At 38.8% G+C, this 24,122-nt stretch overlaps 1 protein-coding gene across 1 annotated transcript in view; it reads right to left on the bottom strand.

Moving 5' to 3' along the window:
• The window catches only part of LOC143018985 (retinol dehydrogenase 11-like), a 136,761-nt gene that overhangs the window by 91,299 nt on the left and 21,340 nt on the right, over positions 1 to 24,122 (bottom strand). The window contains exons 2-5 of the mRNA XM_076174677.1: positions 21,542 to 21,737; positions 20,741 to 20,833; positions 20,313 to 20,422; positions 18,927 to 19,050 (exon numbers count right to left, since the gene is read on the bottom strand). Coding sequence (XP_076030792.1) covers positions 18,927 to 19,050; positions 20,313 to 20,422; positions 20,741 to 20,833; positions 21,542 to 21,716 — 502 coding nt within the window. The 5' untranslated portion in view covers positions 21,717 to 21,737. The remainder of the gene's footprint in view (positions 1 to 18,926; positions 19,051 to 20,312; positions 20,423 to 20,740; positions 20,834 to 21,541; positions 21,738 to 24,122) is intronic.

The raw sequence follows: 24,122 nt of genomic DNA, 5'->3' as shown, positions 1-24,122 counted from the left end.
CGCACTTAAGTCAATCACTGGAACAACATTTGGACAAAACAAAGAAACTAATATAACAATATACAAACAATGCATACGCTCAGTGATGAATTATGCGAGTCCTGCATGGGCTCCTAATCTCAGTGAGACACACCACAACACCCTTCAAATCATACAAAACAAAGCCCTAAAAACAATTACAGGCTGCACAAATACATCACCTACAGACCATTTACACCATGAAACAAAAGTCCTCAAAGTCAAGGACCACCTCGACATGAGAGGCACACAAACACTTGCTGCAGCCACCACAAACACATCACACCCGCTACACTACATAGCAGAACACCCACACACACCAAGAAACATTAAAACTACACCCAAAGACCTTTATTACACACAGATACTCTCTTCTCTTCCTCCACAACCACCAAATACCAGCCTCCGGAAACATATTCATAATCATATCACTCACCGCTCCATTAACACACTGAAAGACAACACACTGCTGCATGCCAGACCCCCTGATATCCACCCTTCTGAATCCTCTCTCCCACGTAAGGACAGAGTCCACTTGGCCAGACTGCAATGCGGTCACCACCCAGCACTTCTAAGCTACCAGAAGAGGCTGGACGACCGTGTTGTGAACAGCTGCCCAGGATGTAACACTTCACCCCATACCATACAACACATAATGGAAGACTGCATTATACACAATCATGCACGCAAACAACACAACATACACTCTATAAAGGATTTGTGGGAAAACCCAGTTTCGGCTGTGGCCTTCCTTGGGGAGACGGGACTGCTCGGACAGACAGTCTAGGGAACGACAACAACAACAACCCCCTTTCCACACCTGTTCTCCTCCTCACCTCCTCATTTCTCATTCTATCTAGCCTAGTAACCCCCATCATACTTCTCAGACACCTCATCTCAAACACATTCAAACTCCTTCTCTCTTCCTCTCTTATGTTCCATGTTTCTGCCCCATACAGTGCTGTTGGCACAATCACTCCTTCAAATAGTCTCCTCTTAGCATCCATTCCCAAATGTCTATTCCTCATTACACTTTTTAATCCACCAAGGCATTTACTCGCTTCTCTCAATCTACATTCTACCTCCACCTTCACTCCACCTTTTCCTGTCACATTTGCACCCAAGTGTCTAAAACTATCCACTTCCTCCAGTCGCTCTCCCTTAATGCTCACTTCCAGACTACTGCCACTTTCACCCCTTGTACATCTCATCACCTTACTTTTACCCACATTTATCTTCAGCTTTCTTCTATCACACACTCTCCCAAACTCTGTCACCAACTTCCTCAATCCCTCCTCCGATTCTGCCACAAGCGCAGTGTCATCCGCAAACAACAGCTGGCTCACCTCCCACTTTTCTCCATTTTCTTTAACCATCTCCATTCCCTGACCCACTACCCTTGCATTTACCTCTCGCACTACCCCATCCATGTATAAGTTGAACAGCCAGGGCGACATAACGCATCCTTGACGAAGTCCCACCTTTACCTCGAACCACTCACTCTCTCCATTTCTAATCCTGACACAAGCTCTACTACTCTCATAAAAACTCTTGACAGCTCCCAGAAGCTTTCCTCCTATCCCATATATTCGCAAAACCTCCCACAGTGCCTTTCTGTCTACCCTGTCGTAAGCCTTTTCCAGGTCCATAAAGGCCTAAAAAACATCCTTCCCCTTTGCTATAGCTTTCTCACATATCTGTCTTACCACAAAAACCTGATCTACACAACCTCTACCTGTCCTAAATCCACAGTGTTCCTCATCAATTACTCCCTCTGTTCCTCTCCTAATCCTCTCAATCAAGATCCTCTCATAAGCCTTCCCAACTACACCATTCGACGTAAGAAAGACTTCCCCACAGACTCAGACTATACACCCTTCATAGACAGTCAGACAAAACTCATAATACATAATCTCAAGCATTCATCTGCCTGTGGCCCTGATAACATAAGCAACATCCACCTAAAACACATTGGACCACAAGGTATACACACACTCACAAACATTGCAAACTACAGCTATTCACACAACACTATACCTGACATCTGGAAGTATGGTAAAATAATCACCATTCCAAAACCGAACAAAGACCCATCAATCCCAACATCGCACCGCCCAATCACACTTCTCTGCACCCCCTCTAAAGTCATTGAACGCCTAATACTTAAACCACATATTCCCCTTGCTGACTCACAACACGGTTTTAGGCCACTACACTCCACAAACACTCTTCTGATAAACCTCACACAAAGAATTTTAGATGGCATCAATTCAGATAGGCCCCACCACAGAACACTTCTCATAACATTAGACATTAGTAAAGCTTTTGATGTTATCCCCCGCCACAACCTAACAAATAAAATATATAACACAGACATGCACAATAACACCAAAAGATGGCTGGCCAACTATCTGGCAGGTAGGAATGCTTACGTGTCATATAATGGCCAATCATCGCACATCAGCAACATTAAGAATGGAGTACCACAGGGCTCAGTTCTATCCCCCACACTATTTAATCTATACATGCATGACTTACCCACACCAGACACCTCAGAAATACAAATCTCTTCCTACGCAGACGACATAATCACATGCACACATCGTAACACAGACAAAGCTGCAGAAATAATCCAGTCATACCTTGATACACTGAACACATGGTTCATCACAAACAGACTCAAAATAGCTCCAACAAAATCTACAGCAACACTTCTCACCAACTGGACAATAGAACACAAATACATACCTCATCTCTACATCAACAACACTCTAATACCACACACAAACACACCGAAAATTCTTGGTGTAACATACGATACATCCATGTCTTTCAAACAACACATCACAAACATAAAAAACAAATGCACACCTAGACTTAACGCACTTAAGTCAATCACTGGAACGACATTTGGACAAAACAAAGAAACTACAATATAACAATATACAAACAATGCATACGCTCAGTGTTGAATTATGCGAGTCCTGCATGGGCTCCTAATCTCAGTGAGGCACACCATAACACCCTTCAAATCATACAAAACAAAGCCCTAAAAACAATTACAGGCTGCACAAATACAACACCAACAGACCATTTACACCATGAAACAAAAGTCCTCAAAGTCAAGGACCACCTCGACATGAGAGGCACACAAACACTTGCTGCAGCCACCACAAACACATCACACCCGCTACACTACATAGCAGAACACCCACACACACCAAGAAACATTAAAACAACACCCAAAGACCTTTATTATGCACAAATACTCTCTTCTCTTCCTCCACAACCACCAAATACCAGCCTCCGGAATCATATCACTCACCGCTCCATTAACACACTGAAAGACAACACACTGCTGCATGCCAGACCCCCTGATATCCACCCTTCTGAATCCTCTCTCCTACGAAAGGACAGAGTCCACTTGGCCAGACTGCGGTGCGGCCACCACCCAGCACTTCTAAGCTACCAGAAGAGGCTGGATGACCGCATTGTGAACAGCTGCCCAGGATGTAACACTTCACCCCATACCATACAACACATAATGGAAGACTGCATTATACACAATCATGCTCGCAAACAACACAACATACACTCTATAAAGGATTTGTGGGAAAACCCAGTTTCGGTTGTAGCTTTCCTTGGGGAGACGGGACTGCTCGGACAGACAGTCTAGGGAACGACAACAACAACAACAACAACTACACTTAACAAGCTAATCCCTCTGAAACTACTACATTCACACTTGTCCCCTTTTCCCTTGTAAAGTGGAACTATACAGGCACTTCTCCAGTCCTCCAGCCATCTACCCTCTCTCCAGCAAACATTAAATAACCTCACCAGCCAGTCCACCATCACTGTACATCCTTTTTTTAGACATTCTGCATGGCATCCATCCAGACCAGGTGCCTTACCTGCTTTCATCGTCTTAACAACTGCCTTCACTTCATACTTCTTTATTTCTCCTCCATTTTCCTCACTCATCACAATCATTTTCTTCGCATTTTCCACTGCAGCTATCTTTCCCTCCCTATCCTCCTTCACATTTAGCAACTCCCTAAAATATTCTGCCCATCTTCCCCTTACTGCCTTCTCTTCCATTATCATCTCTCCATCTGCACCTTTTACCTTTTCTTCTCTACTTGATTCGCCTCCTCTTCCTCTCTTAATTTCTTTCCAAAACACCTTTTTATTACTTTCAAAATTTTCTGTCATATGCTTACCCCATTTCACATCTGCTCTCCTCTTTGCCTTGTTTACCTTTTGCTTTACTTCTCTTTTCTTTTCTTTGTACCTCTCATATGACTCCCTCGTCCTATTTTGTAACCAATCTATGAAAGCTTGCTTCTTCTCTTCTACAACCTCCTTTGTTTCCTCATCCCACTATTCACTACCCTTTCTTCTATTTCTGCCTGTCCTTCTTGTATATGTACATATATATATATATATATATATATATATATATATATTAGGATGGTTTGGACACATGGAAAGAATGAGTGAAGAAAGACTAGTAAAAGAGGTGTGGAAGGCAGATGTGGAGGGAGTGAACATGAGGGGATGTCCTAGGATGAGGTGGATGGATGGGGTGAAGGGGGCTTTGGGGAAGAGGGGAATGTCTGTTGAGGAAGGACGGGAGAGGACAGAAGACAGGGGTGAATGGAGAATGGTTGTATATGGATGATGATGTGATTGCATGAGGTGGAATGGGCGGGTGGATGGGGGGTGAGGTAGTATGAGCAAAATTTGATGCAGCCCGAAGGGATTTCTCCCCATCCTCTCATTTTATGCAGTGGGGGGACGGAGAGGGGGGGTCGCCGATTTAATGAAGCGGCCTTGCTGTGGATGTGGTGTGTCTTGCGACACTGCTTCTGACCCAGGGCAGTGGACAACGTGCAGGGATGACCCGTCATTCAGGAGGTGCTAAGATAGGAGGGAGGGTGGAGGGGTGTGGAATGTATTCAGGGATGGAATGGGTGGGAATGATTTAGTGCCTTTTTCTTTTTGGCTAGCCCCCTTGTAAGGGGGAAAAAGCCTTGGTATATGTATGTATGTACATATATATATATATATATATATATATATATATATATATATATGTATTTATATGTGTATATATATATGTATGTATATATATATGTATTTATATATGTGTATATATATATGTATTTATATATGTGTATATATGTATGTATATATATATATATATATATATATATATATATATATATATATATATATATATATACATATATGTGTGTGTGTGTGTATTTACCTAGTTTTTTATGGAAAGGGGAGCTATGCTCGTGGTGTCCCGTTTTCATATCTCGTTTTATCTAAACTTTTTTGAATTCGTGTATCGTTTTTGCACATATCACATTCTCATTTAACTTGTTCCAACTGTCTATTACTCTGTGAGGAAAGCCGTTCTTTTTCACATCTCTTCTATAGCTGTCTTTCTTGATTTTCTTTCCATGTCCTCTTGTATTTCTCTCATCCCATTTTATCAGATTCTCTCTATCAGTAATTTCTATGCCTTTCATGATTCTGTAAATAGCTATCAAATCTCCTCTCTCTCTTCTTTGCTCTAGTGTCTGTAGTTCAAGTTTTGCTAGTCTCTCTTCATATGATAGTTTTGAGAGTGTAGGTGCCAATTTTGTAATTGCTCTTTGTATTCTTTCAAGTTTTTTTTATACATTTTTTTGTACTTGGTGACCATATCGTTGCTGCATATTCCAATCTTGGTCTTATCAGGGTGATTAGAATTTTCTTCACCATTTCTTCATCCAGGTATGTAAATGCAACTTTGATTGTTCTTATTAAATTATAGGTTTCTCCAAAAATCTTATTTATATGTTTCTCAGGTGATATATTATTCATAACAATGACTCCCAGGTCTTTTTCATTTTCTACTTTTTTTATTCCTTCTCCCAATTTATATGATCCTGTTATTCTGTTTTTACTTTTTCCAAATTCCATTATACTACACTTCTTTGTATTGAACTCCATCTCCCACTTCCTACTCCATTCCTGTACTTTATTTAGATCTCTCTGTAGTGATTCACAATCTTCTTCTGTGTTCACTTTTTCAATAGTTTTGCATCATCTGCAAAGAAGCTCATATAGCTTTCAATTCCTTCATCCATATCATTAATATATATAGCAAACATTATTGGGGCCAGTACTGTTCCTTGTGGAACACCGCTTATTACTTCATCCCATTTTGAGTGTTGGTCTCTTATCACTACTCTCATTTTTCTTTCTTGCAAAAAGTCTTCCATCCAATTTAGCAGTTTGCCCTGTATTCCTCCTTCAGTTTCTAATTTCTTAAGCAACTTCTTATGTGGTACTTTGTCAAAAGCTTTTTTTAGGTCTAGAAATGCACAATCAGCCCATCCATTTCTTTCTTGTATTATATCTATTAGCCTTGAATAGAAACAAATTAAATTGGTGACGCATGATCGTCCTTGTCTGAATTCAAATTGTCTTGGATTTAGCTCGTTGTTTTTTTCTAAATATTTTACCCATCTATTTTTGACAATTCTTTCACAAATTTTTGCTATTGTACTTGTTAGAGAGACTGGCCTATAGTTGTTAGAGTCTTCTTTATTTCCCCCTTTATATATAGGTACTATATTTGCTTTTTTTCCAATCTTCTGGAACTTTACCTTCTTTCAAGGAACTGTTTATTATGCTATGTATTATGTCTGCCAGTTCATTCCTGCATTCTTTCAGAATCCAGTTTGCTATTTCATCTGGTCCATGCGATTTTCTGACATCAAGATTACTCAAGTGGTTCAATATTTCATTCTTTGTTACTTCTATTTCTTTCAAAGGGGGGACTTTCTCTTTCCATTCAATCTCTTCATGTTGTATGTTCTCCCTTGTAAACACAGATTTAAAATGTTTGTTCATAATTTCCGTCATTTCAATTTCCTCTGTGTATTCAACTCCTCCTTGTCTTAATTTCTCCAAATCTTGTTTGTTTTTCAGTTTGTTTACAAATCTGTAGAATAGTTTTGGTTGATCTTTACATTTTTCTATGACATCTTTTTCATATTTTCTCTTTTCCTCTCTGCACGCTTGTACATATTCATTTCTATAACAAGTATATATTTTCCATTTTTCTGGTCTTCTGTTTTTCTTCCATTTGGCCCAGGCTTTGTCTCTTTTGTCTTTTATCTCCCTACAACTTTTATTGTACCAGCACTTTACATATTCTTTTTCTTGTTTTTGTCTTGGAACATACTTTTCTACTCCTTTTTCATAGATTTTTGTCAAAATATTCCATTTCTCTTCTACTGTTGTATCTTCTTTGTGTATTCTTTCCCAGTTTTCATTTTGGAAGAATTCTCTTATTTTATCAAAGTTTGCTTTTTCATACATCAATCTTCCTTTTCTATATTGTTCATTTCTTTTCATGTATTTTTTCTCATTTAGTTCTAGTTCTATCAGTATGTGGTCACTTTTGCTTATTGGTGCCTGGTATTCTATCTTTTCCACTATTTCAGGTTCTGATGTGATTATTAGGTCTAGTCTCGATGGTTCTTCTTTATTTCTATACCTAGTGTTCTCTTGGATCCATTGTGTCATTGTGTGGTCAGTAATCATCTCAAGTAGAACACTTCCCCATGAGTCTTCTCCACCCTTTACGGTCATCTCTTCCCAGCATATTTCTTTGCAATTATAGTCACCCCATCATAACTATTCTTCCTCCATCTTCTATTATCTTGTTTAGTGTTATTCTTGTGTCTTCTAACATGCTTTTATGTTCATTCTCTTCCCACGAGGCTGTTTTTGGGGGCACGTAGTTTATTACAAACTTTCTGCTCTTCTTATCTCTATCTTCTACTTCTATCATGATCATCTCTACTCTATTGTTCCCATATGTGACACTCTTCACGCTTATATCCTTCTTAGTCAGGAACATAACTCCACCCCCTTGTTTTTTCTCTCTGTTTCTAATCCAATAATTATATGCATTGTGTCCTATGCTGTTGGGTGGTAGTGGACCTTTTAATTTTGTCTCAACAATTCCCATTATGTCTGGATCTTTTTCTTTCAGATATTTGTTCAGTTCATTCAGTCCTGTTATTAATCCATCTATATTTGTGTAGGATACTTTTAACTTTCTGTTATTTCCATTGTATTTTCTGTTTCTTTTGTGTTTCTCTCTGTTATTTTCCATTGCTTCAATTTCACATTCACTACTCTCCAGTAGAATTCTTGTTTTTCTGTCTCCGTTCTGGTCTCGTTTTTTTTCTTAGCTTTATGTCTTTTCTTTATTTCCTCCTCTCTTTCCTCTTTATTCATTTATCTTTTTATCCATACCTTTTTATATTGTTCACTTGTTGCTAGTTTCCCTGTTTTGGATAAGATATTCTCTGCCGTCGTTTGTGACCTGAATTTAATCTTAATTGATCTGGTCTTGTCTGTACTATATTTCCCAAGCCTGAATTTCTCTTCGATTTGTTTCATTATTTCTGGCTCATCTTCCTGAACTAATTCTAGTAAATTTCTTACTTTTTCATTTTCCTCTTTGGTTCTTGTGGTTCTATCTGGGTTATGTTTCTCTTCCATTCCTAATATAATTAAACATTTCTTTCTATCTGCTAAGTCTCTTACTATATTCTCCTTCTGTCTCATCACTTTAATAACTGAGTCTTCAGTTTGTTCTTTCATTTGCTGTTTGATTATGTCAGTAAATGCAACTTTACTGTTTTCTTGAATTTTTTTCCAACCCTCCTTGTTGTCCTTATTATTCTCCTTTAAGACTTTATTCTCCTCTTTTACTTCTTTTAACTGTTTTTTTAATTCTTCAATTTCCTTAGTTAAGTTTTTGTTCACCTTCTCTAGTTCTTCCAATTTTTCAACCCTCTGCCTAATGTTGTTAATGTGACCGAACCTAAGTTCCCAGTGCTCGATCATCTTATCGAGCTTCTCTTCTAGTCTTGTTAATCGGGGGGGGGGGGTTGTTTGTGTCCCCTCCACCCTCTTTAAATCCCTGGAAAATATTCTCATCACCTTCTACTGTATTGCTCTTATCTATACTTCTGATCTTTACATTTTTGTTAGACATTTCGTCGTCGCTAAATTGGTCCGGACCTCTTTTGTTTAGATGGCATCTGCCTGCCTGGGCCAAGCCCTCACCTTCCTCATTTCCCTCAGTAATCCCTCCCCTTCTCCTTTTTCCTCACTTTCCCCTGCACCACGAGCAATTTCCCCCCACCCTGTAAATACAATAGGTACTTCCTTTGCTTCGGGATCCACGAAATTTCACTTTTTCTTCAGAACGTCCTCTAAGCCGTCCGTTCGTTGAAATGTGTGCGTGTGTGTGTGTGTATTTACCTAGTTGTATTTTACGGGAAGGGGAGCTATGCTCGTGGGGTCCCGTCTTCATATCTCATTTTATCTAAACTATTTTTAAATTCATGTATTGTTTTTGCACACACCACTTTCTCATCTAACTTGTTCCAACTGTCTATTACTCTATGAGGATCTCTTCTATAGCTGTCTTTTTTTATTTTCTTTCCGTGTCCTCTTGTATTTCTATCATCCCATTTTATCAGATTCTCTCTATCAGTAATTTCTATGCCTTTCATGAACCTGTAAATAGCTATCAAATCTCCTCTCTCTCTTCTTTGCTCTAGTGTCTGTAGTTCAAGTTTTGCTAGTCTCTTCATATGATAGTTTTGAGAGTGTTGGTGCCAATTTTGTAATTGCTCTTTGTATTCTTTCAAGTTTTTTGTATTTACCTAGTTGTATTTTACGGGGAGGGGAGCTATGCTCGTGGGGTCCCGTCTTCATATCTCATTTTATCTAAACTATTTTTAAATTCATGTATTGTTTTTGCACACACCACTTTCTCATCTAACTTGTTCCAACTGTCTAGTACTCTGTGAGGAAAGCTGTTCTTTTTCAAATCTCTTCTATAGCTGTCTTTTTTTATTTTCTTTCCGTGTCCTCTTGTATTTCTGTCATCCCATTTTATCAGATTCTCTCTATCAGTAATTTCTATGCCTTTCATGATTCTGTAAATAGCTATCAAATCTCCTCTCTCTCTTCTTTGCTCTAGTGTCTGTAGTTCAAGTTTTTCTAGTCTCTCTTCAAATGATAGTTTTGAGAGTGTTGGTGCCAGTTTTGTAATTGCTCTTTGTATTCTTTCAAGTTTTTTTATACATTTTTTTGTACTTGGTGACCATATCGTTGCTGCATATTCCAATCTTGGTCTTATCAGGGTGATTAGGATTTTCTTCACCATTTCTTCATCCAGGTATGTAAATGCAACTTTGATTGTTCTTATTAAATTATAAGTTTCTCCAAAAATCTTATTTATATGTTTCTCTGGTGACATATTATTCATAACAATGACTCCTTCTCATTTTCTACTTTTTTTATTCCTTCTTCTCCCAATTTATATGCTCCTGTTATTCTGTTTTTGCTTTTTCCAAATTCCATTATACTACACTTTTTTGTATTGAACTCCATCTCCCACTTCCTACTCCATTCCTGTACTTTATTTAGATCTCTCTGTAGTGATTCACAATCTTCTTCAGTTTTCACTCTTTTCAGTAGTTTTGCATCATCTGCAAAGAAGCTCATATAGCTTTCAATTCCTTCATCCATATCATTAATATATATATAGCAAACATTATTGGGGCCAGAACTGTTCCCTGCGGAACACCGCTTATTACGTCATCCCATTTTGAGTGCTGGTTTCTTATCACTACTCTCATTTTTCTTTCTTGCAAAAAGTCTTCCATCCAATTTAGTAGTTTGCCCTGTATTCCTCCTTCAGTTTCTAATATCTTAAGCAACTTCTTATGTGGTACTTTGTCAAAAGCTTTCTTTAGGTCTAGAAATGCACAGTCCGCCCATCCATCTCTTTCTTGTATTATATCTATTAGCCTTGAATAGAAACATATTAAATTGGTGACGCATGATCGTCCTTGTCTGAATCCAAATTGCCTTGGATTTAACACTTTTTTTTTTTTTTTTTTTTTAACATTTTACCCATCTACTTTTGATAATTCTTTCACAAATTTTTGCTATTGTACTTGTTAGAGAGACTGGTCTATAGTTGGTAGGTTCTTCTTTATTTCCTCCTTTATATATAGGTACTATATTTGCTTTTTTCCAATCTTCTGGAACTTTTCCTTCTTTCAAGGAACTATTTAGTATGCTATGTATTTTGTCTGCCAGTTCATTCCTGCATTCTTTCAGTATCCAGTTTGCTATTTCATCTGGTCCATGCGATTTTCTGACATCAAGATTACTCAAGTGTGTTAATATTTCATTCTTTGTTACTTTTATTTCTTCCATAGGGGGGACTTTCTCTTTCCATTCGTTCTCTTCAGGTTGTATGTTCTCCCTTGTAAACACTGATTTAAAATGTTTGTTCATAATTTCCGCCATTTCCATTTCCTCAGTGTATTCAACTCCCTCTTGTCTTAATTTCTCCAAGTCTTGTTTGTTTTTCAGTTTATTGTTTACAAATCTGTAGAATAGTTTTGGTTGATCTTTACACTTTTCTATGATATCTTTTTCATATTTTCTCTTTTCCTCTCTGTACGTTTGTACATATTCATTTCTATAACCGGTATATATTTTCCATTTTTCAGGTCTTCTGTCTTTTTTCCATCTGGTCCAGGCTTTGTCTCTTTTGTCTTTTAACTCCCTACAACTTTTGTTGTACCAGCATTTTACATATTCTTTTTCTTGTTTTTGTCTTGGGACATACTTTTCCACTCCTTTTTTGTAATTTTTTTGTCAAAATATTCCATTTCTCTTCTACTGTTGTTTCTTCTTTGTATATTTCTTCTCAGTTTTCCTTTTGAAAGAATTCTCTTATTTGATCAAAGTTTGTTTTTTCATACATCATTCTTCTTTTTCTATATTGTTCATTTCTTTTCATATAGTTTTCTTCATTAAGTTCCAGTTCAATCAATATGTGGTCAGTTTTACTTATTGGTGTTTTATATTCAATTTTGTCCACTATTCTAGGTTCGGATGTAATTATTAGGTCTAGTCTCGATGGCTCTTCTTCATTTCTATACCTAGTGTTCTCCTGTATCCATTGTGTCATTGTATGGTCAGTAACCATCTCAAGTAGAGCGTTTCCCCATGAGCCGTCTCCACCCTTTACTGTCATTTCTTCCCAGCAGATGTCTTTGCAATTAAAGTCGCCCATCATAACTATTTTTCCTCCCTCTTCCATTATCTTGTTTACTGTTATCTTTGTGTCCTCTAACATACTTTTATGTTCACTCTCCTCCCATGAGGCTATTTTCGGGGGCACATAATTTATCACAAACTTTCTGCTCTTCTTATCTCTGTCTTCTACTTCCATCATTATCATCTCTACTGTATTCTTTCCATATGTGACACACTTCACGTTTATATCCTTCTTAGTCAGGAACATAACTCCACCCCCTTCTTTTTTCACTCTGTTTCTAATCCAATAATTATATGCATCATGTCCTACACTGTTGGGTGGTAGTGGACCTTTTAATTTTGTTTCTACAATTCCCATTATGTCTGGTTCTTTTTCTTTCAAATAATCATTCAGCTCATTCAATCCTGTTATTAATCCATCTATATTTGTGTAAGACACTCTTAGTTTTCTGCCACTTCCATTGTGTTCTCTGTTTCCCTTTTGTTTTTCTCTTGTATGTCGACTTTCTTTAGTTTCATGTTCACTACTCTCCAATAGAATCTCTCTTTTTCTGACTCCGTTCTTATCTCGTTTTTTCCTTAGCTTCAAGTCTTTTCTGTTTTTCTTCCTCTCTTTCCTCTTTATTCATTTCCCTTTTTATCCATACCTTTTTATATTGTTCACTTGTTGCTAGTTTCCCTGTTTTGGATAAGATATTCTCAGCCGTAGTTTGTGACCTGAATTTAATCTTAATTGGTCTGGTCTTGTCTGTACTATATTTCCCAAGCCTGAATTTCTCTTCGATTTGTTTAATTATTTCTGGTTCATCTTCCTGAACTAATTCTAGTAAATTTCTTACTTTTTCATTTTCCTCTTTGATTCTTGTGGTTCTATCTGGGTTATGTTTCTCTTCCATTCCTAATATAATTATACATTTCTTTTTATCAGCTAAGTCTCACTATATTCTCCTTCTGTCTCATCACTTTAATAACTGAGTTTTCAGTTTGTTCATTCATTTGCTGTCTGATTATGTCAGTGAATGCAACTTTGCTATTTTCTTGGATTTTTTTCCAACCCTCCTTGTTCTCCTTATTATTCTCCTTTAAGACTTTATTCTCTTCTTTTACTTCTTTTAACTGTTTTTTTAATTCTTCAATTTCCTTGGTTAAGTTTTTGTTCGCCTTCTCTAGTTCTTCCAATTTTTCAACCCGCCATATAATGTTGTTAACATGACCGAACCTACGCTCCAAGTCCTCGATCATCTTATCGCCCTTCTCTTCTAGTCTTGTCAGTCGAGGGGGGTTTGTGTCCCCCCCACCCTCTTTAAATCCCTGGAAAATATTCTCATCACTTTCTACTGTATTGCTCTTATCTATACTTCTAATCTTTACATTTTTATTAGACATTTCATCGTCGCTCAGCTGGTCGGGGGGCCGTTTGTTTACCTTTCGCCTGTCTGCCTGGGCCAAGTCCTCTCCTTCCTCATTTCCTTCCATTTCCCTCAGCAATCCCTCCCCTTCTCCTCTTTCCCTACTTTCCTACTACCCCACGAGCAATTTCCCCCCAACCCTGTAAATACAATAGGCACTTCTCTTTGCGTTGGGATCCACGAAACTTCAATTTTCTTCAGAACGTCTTCTAAGCCGTCCGTTCGTTGAAGTGTGTGTGTATTTACCTAGTTGTACCTAGTTGTATTTTACAGGAAGGGGAGCTATGCTCGTGGGGTTCCGTCTTCATTTCTCATTTTATCTAAACAATTTTTAAATTCATGTATTTTTTTGCACACACCACTTTCTCATCTAACTTGTTCCAACTGTCTATTACTCTGTGAGGAAAGCTGTTCTTTTTCAAATCTCTTCTATAGCTGTCTTTTTTTATTTTCTTTCCGTGTCCTCTTGTATTTCTGTCATCCCATTTTATCAGATTCTCTCTATCAGTAATTTCTATGCCTTTCATGATTCTGTAAATAGCTATCAAATCTCCTCTCTCTCTTCTTTGCTCTAGTGTCTGTAGTTCAAGTTTTGCTAGTCTCTCTTCATATGATAGTTTTGAGAGTGTTGGTGCCAGTTTTGTAATTGCTCTTTGTATTCTTTCAAGTTTTTTTATACATTTTTTTGTACTTGGTGACCATATCGTTGCTGCATATTCCAATCTTGGTCTTATCAGGGTGATTAGGATTTTCTTCACCATTTCTTCATCCAGGTATGTAAATGCCACTTTGGTTGTTCTTATTAAATTATAAGTTTCTCCAAAAATCTTATTTATATGTTTCTCAGGTGACATATTATTCATAACAATGACTCCCAGGTCCTTCTCATTTTCTACTTTTTTTATTCCTTCTTCTCCCAATTTATATGCTCCTGTTATTCTGTTTTTGCTTTTTCCAAATTCCATTATACTACACTTCTTTGTATTGAACTCCATCTCCCACTTCCTACTCCATTCCTGTACTTTATTTAGATCTCTCTGTAGTGATTCACAATCTTCTTCAGTTTTCACTCTTTTCAGTAGTTTTGCATCGTCTGCAAAGAAGCTCATATAGCTTTCAATTCCTTCATCCATATCATTAATATATATAGCAAACATTATTGGGGCCAGAACTGTTCCTTGCAGGACACCGCTTATTACTTCATTCCATTTTGAGTGCTGGTTTCTTATCACTACTCTCATTTTTCTTTCTTGCAAAAAGTCTTCCATCCAATTTAGTAATTTACCTTGTATTCCTCCTTCAGATTCTAGTTTCTTAAGCAACTTCTTATGTGGTACTTTGTCAAAAGCTTTCTTTAGGTCTAGAAATGCACAATCAGCCCATCCATCTCTTTCTTGTATTATATCTATTAGCCTTGAATAGAAACATATTAAATTGGTGACGCATGATCGTCCTTGTCTGAATCCAAATTGCCTTGGATTTAGTACGTTATTTTTTTCCAAGTATTTTACCCATCTACTTTTGATATTTCTTTCACAAATTTTTGCTATTGTACTTGTTAGAGAGACTGGTCTATAGTTGGTAGGTTCTTCTTTATTTCCTCCTTTATATATAGGTACTATATTTGCTTTTTTCCAATCTTCTGGAACTTTTCCTTCTTTCAAGGAACTGCTTATTATGCTATGTATTTTGTCTGCCAGTTCATTCCTGCATTCTTTCAGAATCCAGTTTGCTATTTCATCTGGTCCATGCGATTTTCTGACACCAAGATTACTCAAGTGTATCAATATTTCATTCTTTGATACTTCTATTTCTTCTATAGGGGGCACTTTCTCTTTCCATTCAATCTCTTCAGGTTGTATGTTCTCCCTTGTAAACACTGATTTAAAATGTTTGTTCATAATTTCCGCCATTTCCATTTCCTCAGTGTATTCAACTCCCTCTTGTCTTAATTTCTCCAAGTCCTGTTTGTTTTTCAGTTTATTGTTTACAAATCTGTAGAATAGTTTTGGTTGATCTTTACATTTTTCTATGACGTCTTTTTCATATTTTCTCTTTTCCTCTCTGCACGTTTGTACATATTCATTTCTATAACCGGTATATATTTTCCATTTTTCAGGTCTCCTGTCTTTTTTCCATATGGTCCAGACTTTGTCTCTTTTGTCTTTTAACTCCCTACAACTTTTGTTGTACCAGCATTTTACATATTCTTTTTCTTGTTTTTGTCTTGGGACATACTTTTCCACTCCTTTTTTGTAAATTTTTGTCAAAATATTCCATTTCTCTTCCACTGATGTTTCTTCTTTGTATATTTCTTCCCAGTTTTCTTGTTGAAAGAATTCTCTTATTTTATCAAAGTATGTTTTTTCATACATCATTCTTCCTTTTCTATATTGTTAATTTCTTTTCATATATTTTTCTTCATTAAGTTCCAGTTCAATCAATATGTGGTCACTTTTACCTATTGGTGTTTTATATTCAATCTTGTCCACTATTCTAGGTTCAGATGTAATTAATAAGTCTAGTCTCGATGGTTCTTCTTCATTTCTATACCTAGTGTTCTCCTGTATCCATTGTGTCATTGTGTGGTCAATAATCATCTCAAGTAGAGCGTTTCCCCATGAGTCGTCTCCACCCTTTACTGTCATTTCTTCCCAGCAGATTTCTTTGCAATTAAAGTCGCCCATCATAACTATTCTTACTCCATCTTCCATTATTTTATTTAATGTTATCTTTGTGTCCTCTAACATACTTTTATGTTCACTCTCTTCCCATGAGGCTGTTTTTGGAGGCACATAATTTATCACAAATTTTCTGCTCTTCTTATCTCTGTCTTCCACTTCTATCATAATCATCTCTACTGTATTCTTTCCATATATGACACCTTTCACGTTTATATCCTTCTTAGTCAGGAACATAACTCCACTCCCTTGCTTTTTCTCTCTGTTTCTAATCCAATAATTGTATGCATCATGTCCTACACTGTTGGGTGGTAGTGGGCCTTTTAATTTTGTTTCTACAATTCCCATTATGTCCGGTTCTTTTTCCTTCAAATAATCATTCAGCTCATTCAATCCTGTTATTAATCCATCTATATTTGTGTAAGACACTCTTAGTTTTCTGCCACTTCCATTGTGTTCTCTGTTTCCCTTATGTTTTTCTTTTGTATGTCGAACTTCCTTAGTTTCATGTTCACTACTCTCCAATAGAATCTCTCTTTCTCTGACTCCGTTCTGTTCTCGTTTTTTGCCTCAGCTTCCAGTCTTTTCTGCTTTTCTTCCTCTCTTTCCTCTTTATTCATTTCCCTTTTTATCCATATCTTTTTATATTGTTCACTTGTTCCTAGTTTCCCTGTTTCGGATAAGATATTCTCTGTCGTTGTTTGTGACCTGAATTTAATCTTAATTGGTCTGGTCTTGTCTGTGCTATACTTTCCGAGTCTAAATTTCTCTTCGATTTGTTTCATAATTTCTGGTTCATCTTCCTGAACTGATTCTAGTAATTGGCTTACTTTTTCATTTTCCTCTTTGATTCTTGTGGTTCTATCTGGGTTGTGTTTCTCTTCCATTCCTAATATAATTATACATTTCTTCTTGTCTGCTAAATCTCTTACTATATTCTCCTTTTGTCTCATCACTTTAATAACTGAGTCTTCAGTATGTTCTTTCAATTGCTGTTTGACTATGTCAGTGAATGAAACCTTATTTCCTTCTTGGGTTGTTTTCCAATTCTTAGCTTCTTTAGCTATTGTCTCTCTGTTTTCTTTACTATTCCTCTTCAATTCCTCATTTTCCACCTTTACATCTCTTAACTGTCTTTTTAGGTCTTCTATTTCATCAGTTAAGTTTTTATTCGCCTTTTCTAGTTCTTCCAATCTTTCAACCCTTTGTAAAATGGTGTTCATATGACCTAACCTACTCTCCAAGTCCTCGAACACCTTATCAACCTTCTCCTCTAGTCTTGTCAGTCGGGGGGGGGGGGGGGGTTGTGTCCCCCCCACCCTCTTTAAATCCCTTGAAAATATTCTCATCACTTTCTACTGTATTGTTCCTATCTATACTTCTAATCTTTACATTCTTATTAGACATTTCGTCGTCTTCCAGTTGGGCTTGCGGTCGTTTGTTTACTTTTCGGCGGTCTGCTTGGGCCAAGTCCTCTACTTCCTCATTTCCTTCCATTTCCCCAGCAATCCCTCCCCTTCTCCTCTTTCCTTACTTTCCCACTACCCCACGAGCAATTTCCCCCCCACCCTGTAAATACAAAAAGGCACTTCTCTTTGCGTTGGGATCCACAATCGGCACTTTTCTTCAGAACGTTCTTCAAGCCGTCCGTTCGTTGAAAGTGTGTGTGTGTGTGTGTCTGTGTGTACACACGTTACAGGTATACAAGATATTAAGATGTCTAAGCATGAGTAGTGAGTCATTGCAAAGACGATATACAGAGAGAAAGGCAACTATCGACAAATTCGTCAGAAGCACCGTGTGAGGAAGCCCTCATTGGATCAATATTTCGCTCATTCGAGCTTTATCTAGTATATCATATATTTCGAATGAGGAACACGTTGTACTAATAAAGACATTGTCCTGACTTACGACTCATACAGCTGGGTTGTGTGAAATTATGAGGTCTTCGCGAAGAAGGGTACGCCAGAACGGGGAACCTCCGCACAAGATGAAAGGGTGATTGATTTGATTACGTCTAAGAACGTGGAAGAAATGTTCATAACCTGGAAGTAATTACCAGGTTCACGTACAAGGAGGCACGGCCTAGAGTGACGTCACGTCTCCCTGGCTGGGTTCAAAACCAATGAATATCTGAGGGGTACAAGACATCATATCAACTCCGAGGGGATTTTTGACGAATGTGGACAGGTGCCGTGTACATACATACTTTGGTTATCATATTGCTGCGTGCTAAAGGGTTGAGACAATCTGTTCAATACTGTCTCTTGTTCTATCTGATTCAACTCAAACTGCAGATTGCTTTAGATTCTGTTAATGATCTAGGTATAAATCATATCAATGGTTACGTGATCATGTATCCTGGCGTACATCAGATACTAAGTATATAAGATACACTCGGCTTGCGGTAGGATTTACTTGAAAATCGACGACTACCACTTGACCTGAACTGGTTTCGGAGGTTCTTATAGCTGATTCCTAAATTCATTTCAACAAAGCTTGTCTACCAAAATATAAGAGCTATCACACACATGTAAACGTCGCGCATTCTGTATTGATAACAATCTATTTTTTTTTTTTTTAAACGAGTCTAGTGTGCAGTGCCGGAGGCAAATCGCAGAGTTAACGAGTGGCCATTACTCACGCATGAGGAGGTGGGTGAGCAGGAAGTGGCCCAGGTGGTTGGTGGCCACCGAGACCTCGAGTCCTTCCTCCGTCAGGGCCCTCGGCGGGTCCGCCACGCCGGCGTTGTTGATCAGGATGTCCAGCTGCAGGAAAGAAAGACAGATGTTCTCTAACACTACAGGTTTTAAATGTTGTTAAGTTCAGTAAGCTGTTCACTCTTTTTTTAGTGCAACAACGGTGTTATTTCATAACGGTTTATATAGATAGAGAGAGAGGGGGGGAGGCAGTGAGGGAGAGGGAGATGGAGAGAAAGGTGGAGAGAGAGGGGGAGAGAGAGAGAGGGAGAGCGAGGGGGAGATGGAGAGAAAGAGAGAGAGAAGAACTTGAGGAACCTGTGTAAGGAACATAAATCTTCATTTGGTGGACCTTAACTCAATGCAGAGGAAGGTTATCTCTGCTCAAGGAAATATTTTGTTAAAGATAGTGATGATGATTATCGTATGTTTTAACGTCACAAACTCCCCCCTCCCCACACACACACAACCACCCTTAGTTCAACATCACCGGTGGCAGGGTTCGAATCACCTACCCTTCGACCTTTGCTGCAAGTAACGGCCCTATGCTGCTCGGCCGGTGATCTTCCAGTGATGACGTAATATCGTAAAGTATAGCGAAACAGTTAATCGAGACAAGTTTGAGAGAGATGCGACTAATTCTCTGGTACAGGATTTCCCCCCTATCTTAATAAAATCGCCTGACGACAGCTGGAGTGAATGACTAAGGTTCGTAAAAAGGATTGAAAGTGTCAAGAACCAAGCGAGTGTTCCTTTCTGTCGACGCCGTGGCAAACCCCAGAAACCTGTGTTATTTCTCCAGCCTTAGCAGTCGTACAATCTCGTGTCTTTTTCTAGGATAAACACAGCTCTCTTCAGGAGGGGATCCTCCACCCCCCAGCCTGGCTATCTGTGTCCTATGAGGAGAGAGGACGCCGAGAATCTTCTCGGCTAACTGTGTCTGGACAGGAGACTTGAAATCCCCCCCTCGACATCACCTACGTCAACAGAATATTCAGCTGTCATCGGGGGGATTTCAAAGGAACGGACAAATCAAAAGAATGCCCGATAGGGGCGCTTCGAACATGACCACCTGAGCAGGTGTCTTCCACCTCCGGCCTACCCGCCCGCCCTCAACACCACCTTCCGTCAGGGCGGATTTGTCGGAAGTTGACGTGGTCTCGACGACAGGCGTTGAGGGCTAACGGTTCGGGCGTGAAGAGGAGGAACACCCCAGCTGGCTGCACTTTCTTGAATGCCCGAAGTGCCCACTGGCCTCCAACCTTCCCTGCGGCGGAGAACTCAGTGGAAAGAACCTGGATCGTCCTGAGGCCCTGGGCGCTATCTCTTACCCGACGGTCTCCGAACTCTTTGGCGAACTTCCTCACTGAAGCCATGGAAGACGTGTCGAGACGCAGGACCTCGAGATGGTCACCCTGCACACCAGCCTGAACCAGGTCGGCTGAAAACAAATCAGGTTACATTAGGTCGATTGGGTTTTAGTTGGAGGCACTTGGATGTGGTGCCGCTGCTGTCTAAGAGTCGGAAACGACCTCACACTTCGCGGAGACAAAGCTCCACTTTTCCCTGACCCTAACTGAGAGTGCGGTCCTATGTACTGGCACTTGGTTCAAGCGCCAAGCCAGGGATTTTGGTTAAAAGATCTTTGGATAATTTTGTTGGTTGCTGCCGGCTTTCTAGTTGCTATCAGGTTCTTATAATTGGAGCCACATTGAGAGGTAAGACTCAAGTGTAAAGTGAATCTCCTGCCGTTACCTACCTTTCGCCAGGACCGCCTTCTCTATGTTCCTGCAGGCCATGATGACGGTGGCTCCACGTCCTGCCAGGTCTCGTGTAGTCTCTTTGCCGATACCTACAAACAATAAAAAGAATCAACATGTACATACGCACATACATACATACATGCATGCATACATACATACACACATATTAACATACATGCATATATACATATATACTGTACATACACACACACATACATACGTACGTACATTTATACATATATACATGGATTCCATCGAGACAACATTGTAGCAACCATATGGTGAGTAGCACTGATGCACACACATATTAACATACATGCATATATACATATATACTGTACATACACACACACACATACATACGTACGTACATTTATACATATATACATGGACTCCACCGAGACAACATTGTAGCAACCATATGGTGAGTAGCACTGATGCACAGGTATGAGGTGTTTAACACAGGACATGTAGCACGCGACACTGGTATACAACACGTAGTAACACGTTGCCTGCGGAAGGTGATGTCACACTCGACAATATATATATACAGTATATATATATATATATATATATATATATATATATATATATATATATAAAAGGAGGAACACTTTTGCAGTATAAAAATGATATGCTACATTAAATCCTCCTCTTCCGCGTGGAAAGCAACATGTCTCTGTTCTCAAAATGTGAACTGACAGCATCACCCTCCGCATGCTACAGGTTGCCTTGTGTTGCTTCGGTGGGAGTTCTTCTTTCACAGGAACAAAGGGCTCGTCAGGTGTCCTCCCCACCTGAGTTAGCTCCTGTCACGATGACGACGGCCCCGTCCAGGCGCCGACGCGACTTGCAGCGGCGTGCGTAGAGCCTGACGAAGAGGGAAAATATGGAGAAGAGGACGGCCCAGCCCACGAAGCTGAAGGGTGGCTGAAAGAGCCACTTCAGTAGGAAGGGACCCACGTCTTCCATTGCTGGTCCGTTGGGTTAAGTCTGGAAGAAAAAATACTTGAGTATATCACATATACTGTATATTGGTAGTGTTAACCTCTAAAGAAAGGTTCGTTTTGAGCTATGTAAACACATATAGTACATATGTATATATAGGGATATATACATATACATTTTTACACACACACACACACACACACACACATATATATATATATATATATATATATATATATATATATATATATATATATATATATGTGTGTGTGTGTGTGTGTGTGTGTGTGTGTGTGTACGTGTGTGTATTTGTTTGTACTGTTCGAATGTATACATGTACATACATGTGCACATATACACGCAGCACTACAATCACCACCAGTTCCTGCTTTGCGGACTACCTTATCCTACTAACAAGTTGGAAAGTTTATACTGATTTTATTTTGACGAAGACCAGATGGCCCTGATTCCAAGAGAGGCTGATGACCCCTCGCGACCTGAGGAGGATCTTGACCCCTCGTGACCTCAATTCGGCCGAAGGTCTGCCAGCCCTCAACTATGCACGAGATGAATTCTCCGTCACCCTGTGACCGGAGCTACGCGATTTATCTAGAGCAGCGTTTCTCAACCAGGGTTCCCCGAACCCTAAGGTTCCGCAAAAGATCCGCTAGAACAAGTGAGATAAGCTAATGCACTTTTGATTTTTCATTTAATTTCATATACGTAATATAATCAAACACGCACAACATATTCTTGGTTATTGTGATAATATAACATAGACATCCTATCTAACCTATTATTACGATGACAATAAAATGAGAAAGATAAGAACATAAGAACATAAGAATGAAAGAGACTGCAAGAGACCATAAGGCCTACACTAGGCAGCTCCGTATCCATCACCACCTGTCATCCCCATCCATAAAGTTGTCTAATCGTTTCTTAAGACAAGTGATAGTTTCAGCGCTTACTACATGGTTACTAAGTTTATTCCATTCGTCAACCACCCTATTAGTAAACCAATTCTTGCCTATTTCCTTTTTAAATCTAAATTTGTCCAGTTTATAACCATTACTGCGAGTCCTGCCCCGTTGTTTTAATATGATGACCTTGTTTGAACACCCGGCACTCTGCGTCTTTCCAGAGAGTGTAAGTTAAGGTGCCTAAGCCTCTCTTCGTAAGGCAAATTTCTGAGTCCATGTATCATTTTGGTCATTCTTCTCTGTACTGATTCTAGTGAATTTATGTCCACTCTGTAGGACGGAGACCAAAACTGTACCGCATAGTCAAGGATGGGTCTAACTATCGCTACACAGAGTTTAATAATTACCTCTGTACTTCTATTCGTTACCGTCCTAGCAATGAAACCCAATGCTCTGTTAGCTTTATTCCTGGCGCTAATGCACTGTTTCCTGGTTTTAAGGTCCGGACACACTAGAACTCCCAAGTCTCTCTCGCACTCAGTTTTCTCTAAAAGCGTGTTATCTAAGCTGTATCTATTTTCAGGGTTGTGTAGCCCTACGTTTAACACGCTACACTTAAATATATTGAAGTTCATTTGCCATTTCACGGACCATGTGAACAATTTGTTAAGATCATCCTGCAGAATCTCTGCGTCGTCTCCTGACCTAATTAGGCGTCCTATTTTAGTGTCATCCGCAAACTTACTAACATCACTATTTATCCCGTCATCTAAGTCGTTTATGTACATAATGAACAACAAGGGACCCAAAACCGAGCTCTGGGGGACCCCACTAATAACATTGCCCCACCTAGATTTTACTCCATTTATGGTGACCCGCTGTTTTCTGTTACTAATCCAAACTCTAATCCATTCTAACACTTTTCCTCCTATGCCATGGGCTTTGATCTTATTTAGTAGTCTCTGGTGAGGCACCTTATCGAACGCTTTGCTAAAGTCAAGGTAAATAATATCATAATTATCATTGTTATCTGACGCCTTATATACTTTAGTGTAAAAAGATAGAAGATTAGTCACACATGACTTACCCTTGGAGAAACCATGCTGTAAATCACGAATTAAATTATGTCTTTCGATGTGTTCTCTGAGTCTATTTACTATTATTGATTCAAGCATTTTTCCTGTAACTGATGTCAAACTGTAGTTGCATACAGACGATATATCTCCCTTCTTAAAAACAGGAACAACGTTTGCTTGCCTCCAAGCAGTAGGCACAAAACCAGTGTCTACTGATTTATTAAATATTTCAGTTTACTGGTCGCAGATTTCAAATTTACACTCCTTTAGCATTCTCGGAAAAATTTCGTCTGGACCCGGGGATTTTGTAGCTTTAAGTCTTTCAATCTGCTTGACTACTTCTACTCTACTAATGCTGATATTAGATAGACTACTTTATCTAACCTCTCATTAGTAAACACCGATAGAAAATAATTGTTAAACTCCTCACT

This window comes from Oratosquilla oratoria, chromosome 36, assembly GCF_046742065.1.
Source record: "Oratosquilla oratoria isolate Oo_2021 chromosome 36, ASM4674206v1, whole genome shotgun sequence".
Lineage (NCBI taxonomy): Eukaryota > Metazoa > Arthropoda > Malacostraca > Stomatopoda > Squillidae > Oratosquilla > Oratosquilla oratoria.
Note: the sequence above shows the minus strand (reverse complement) of the source record. Positions and strands in the feature narration are given on the sequence as shown.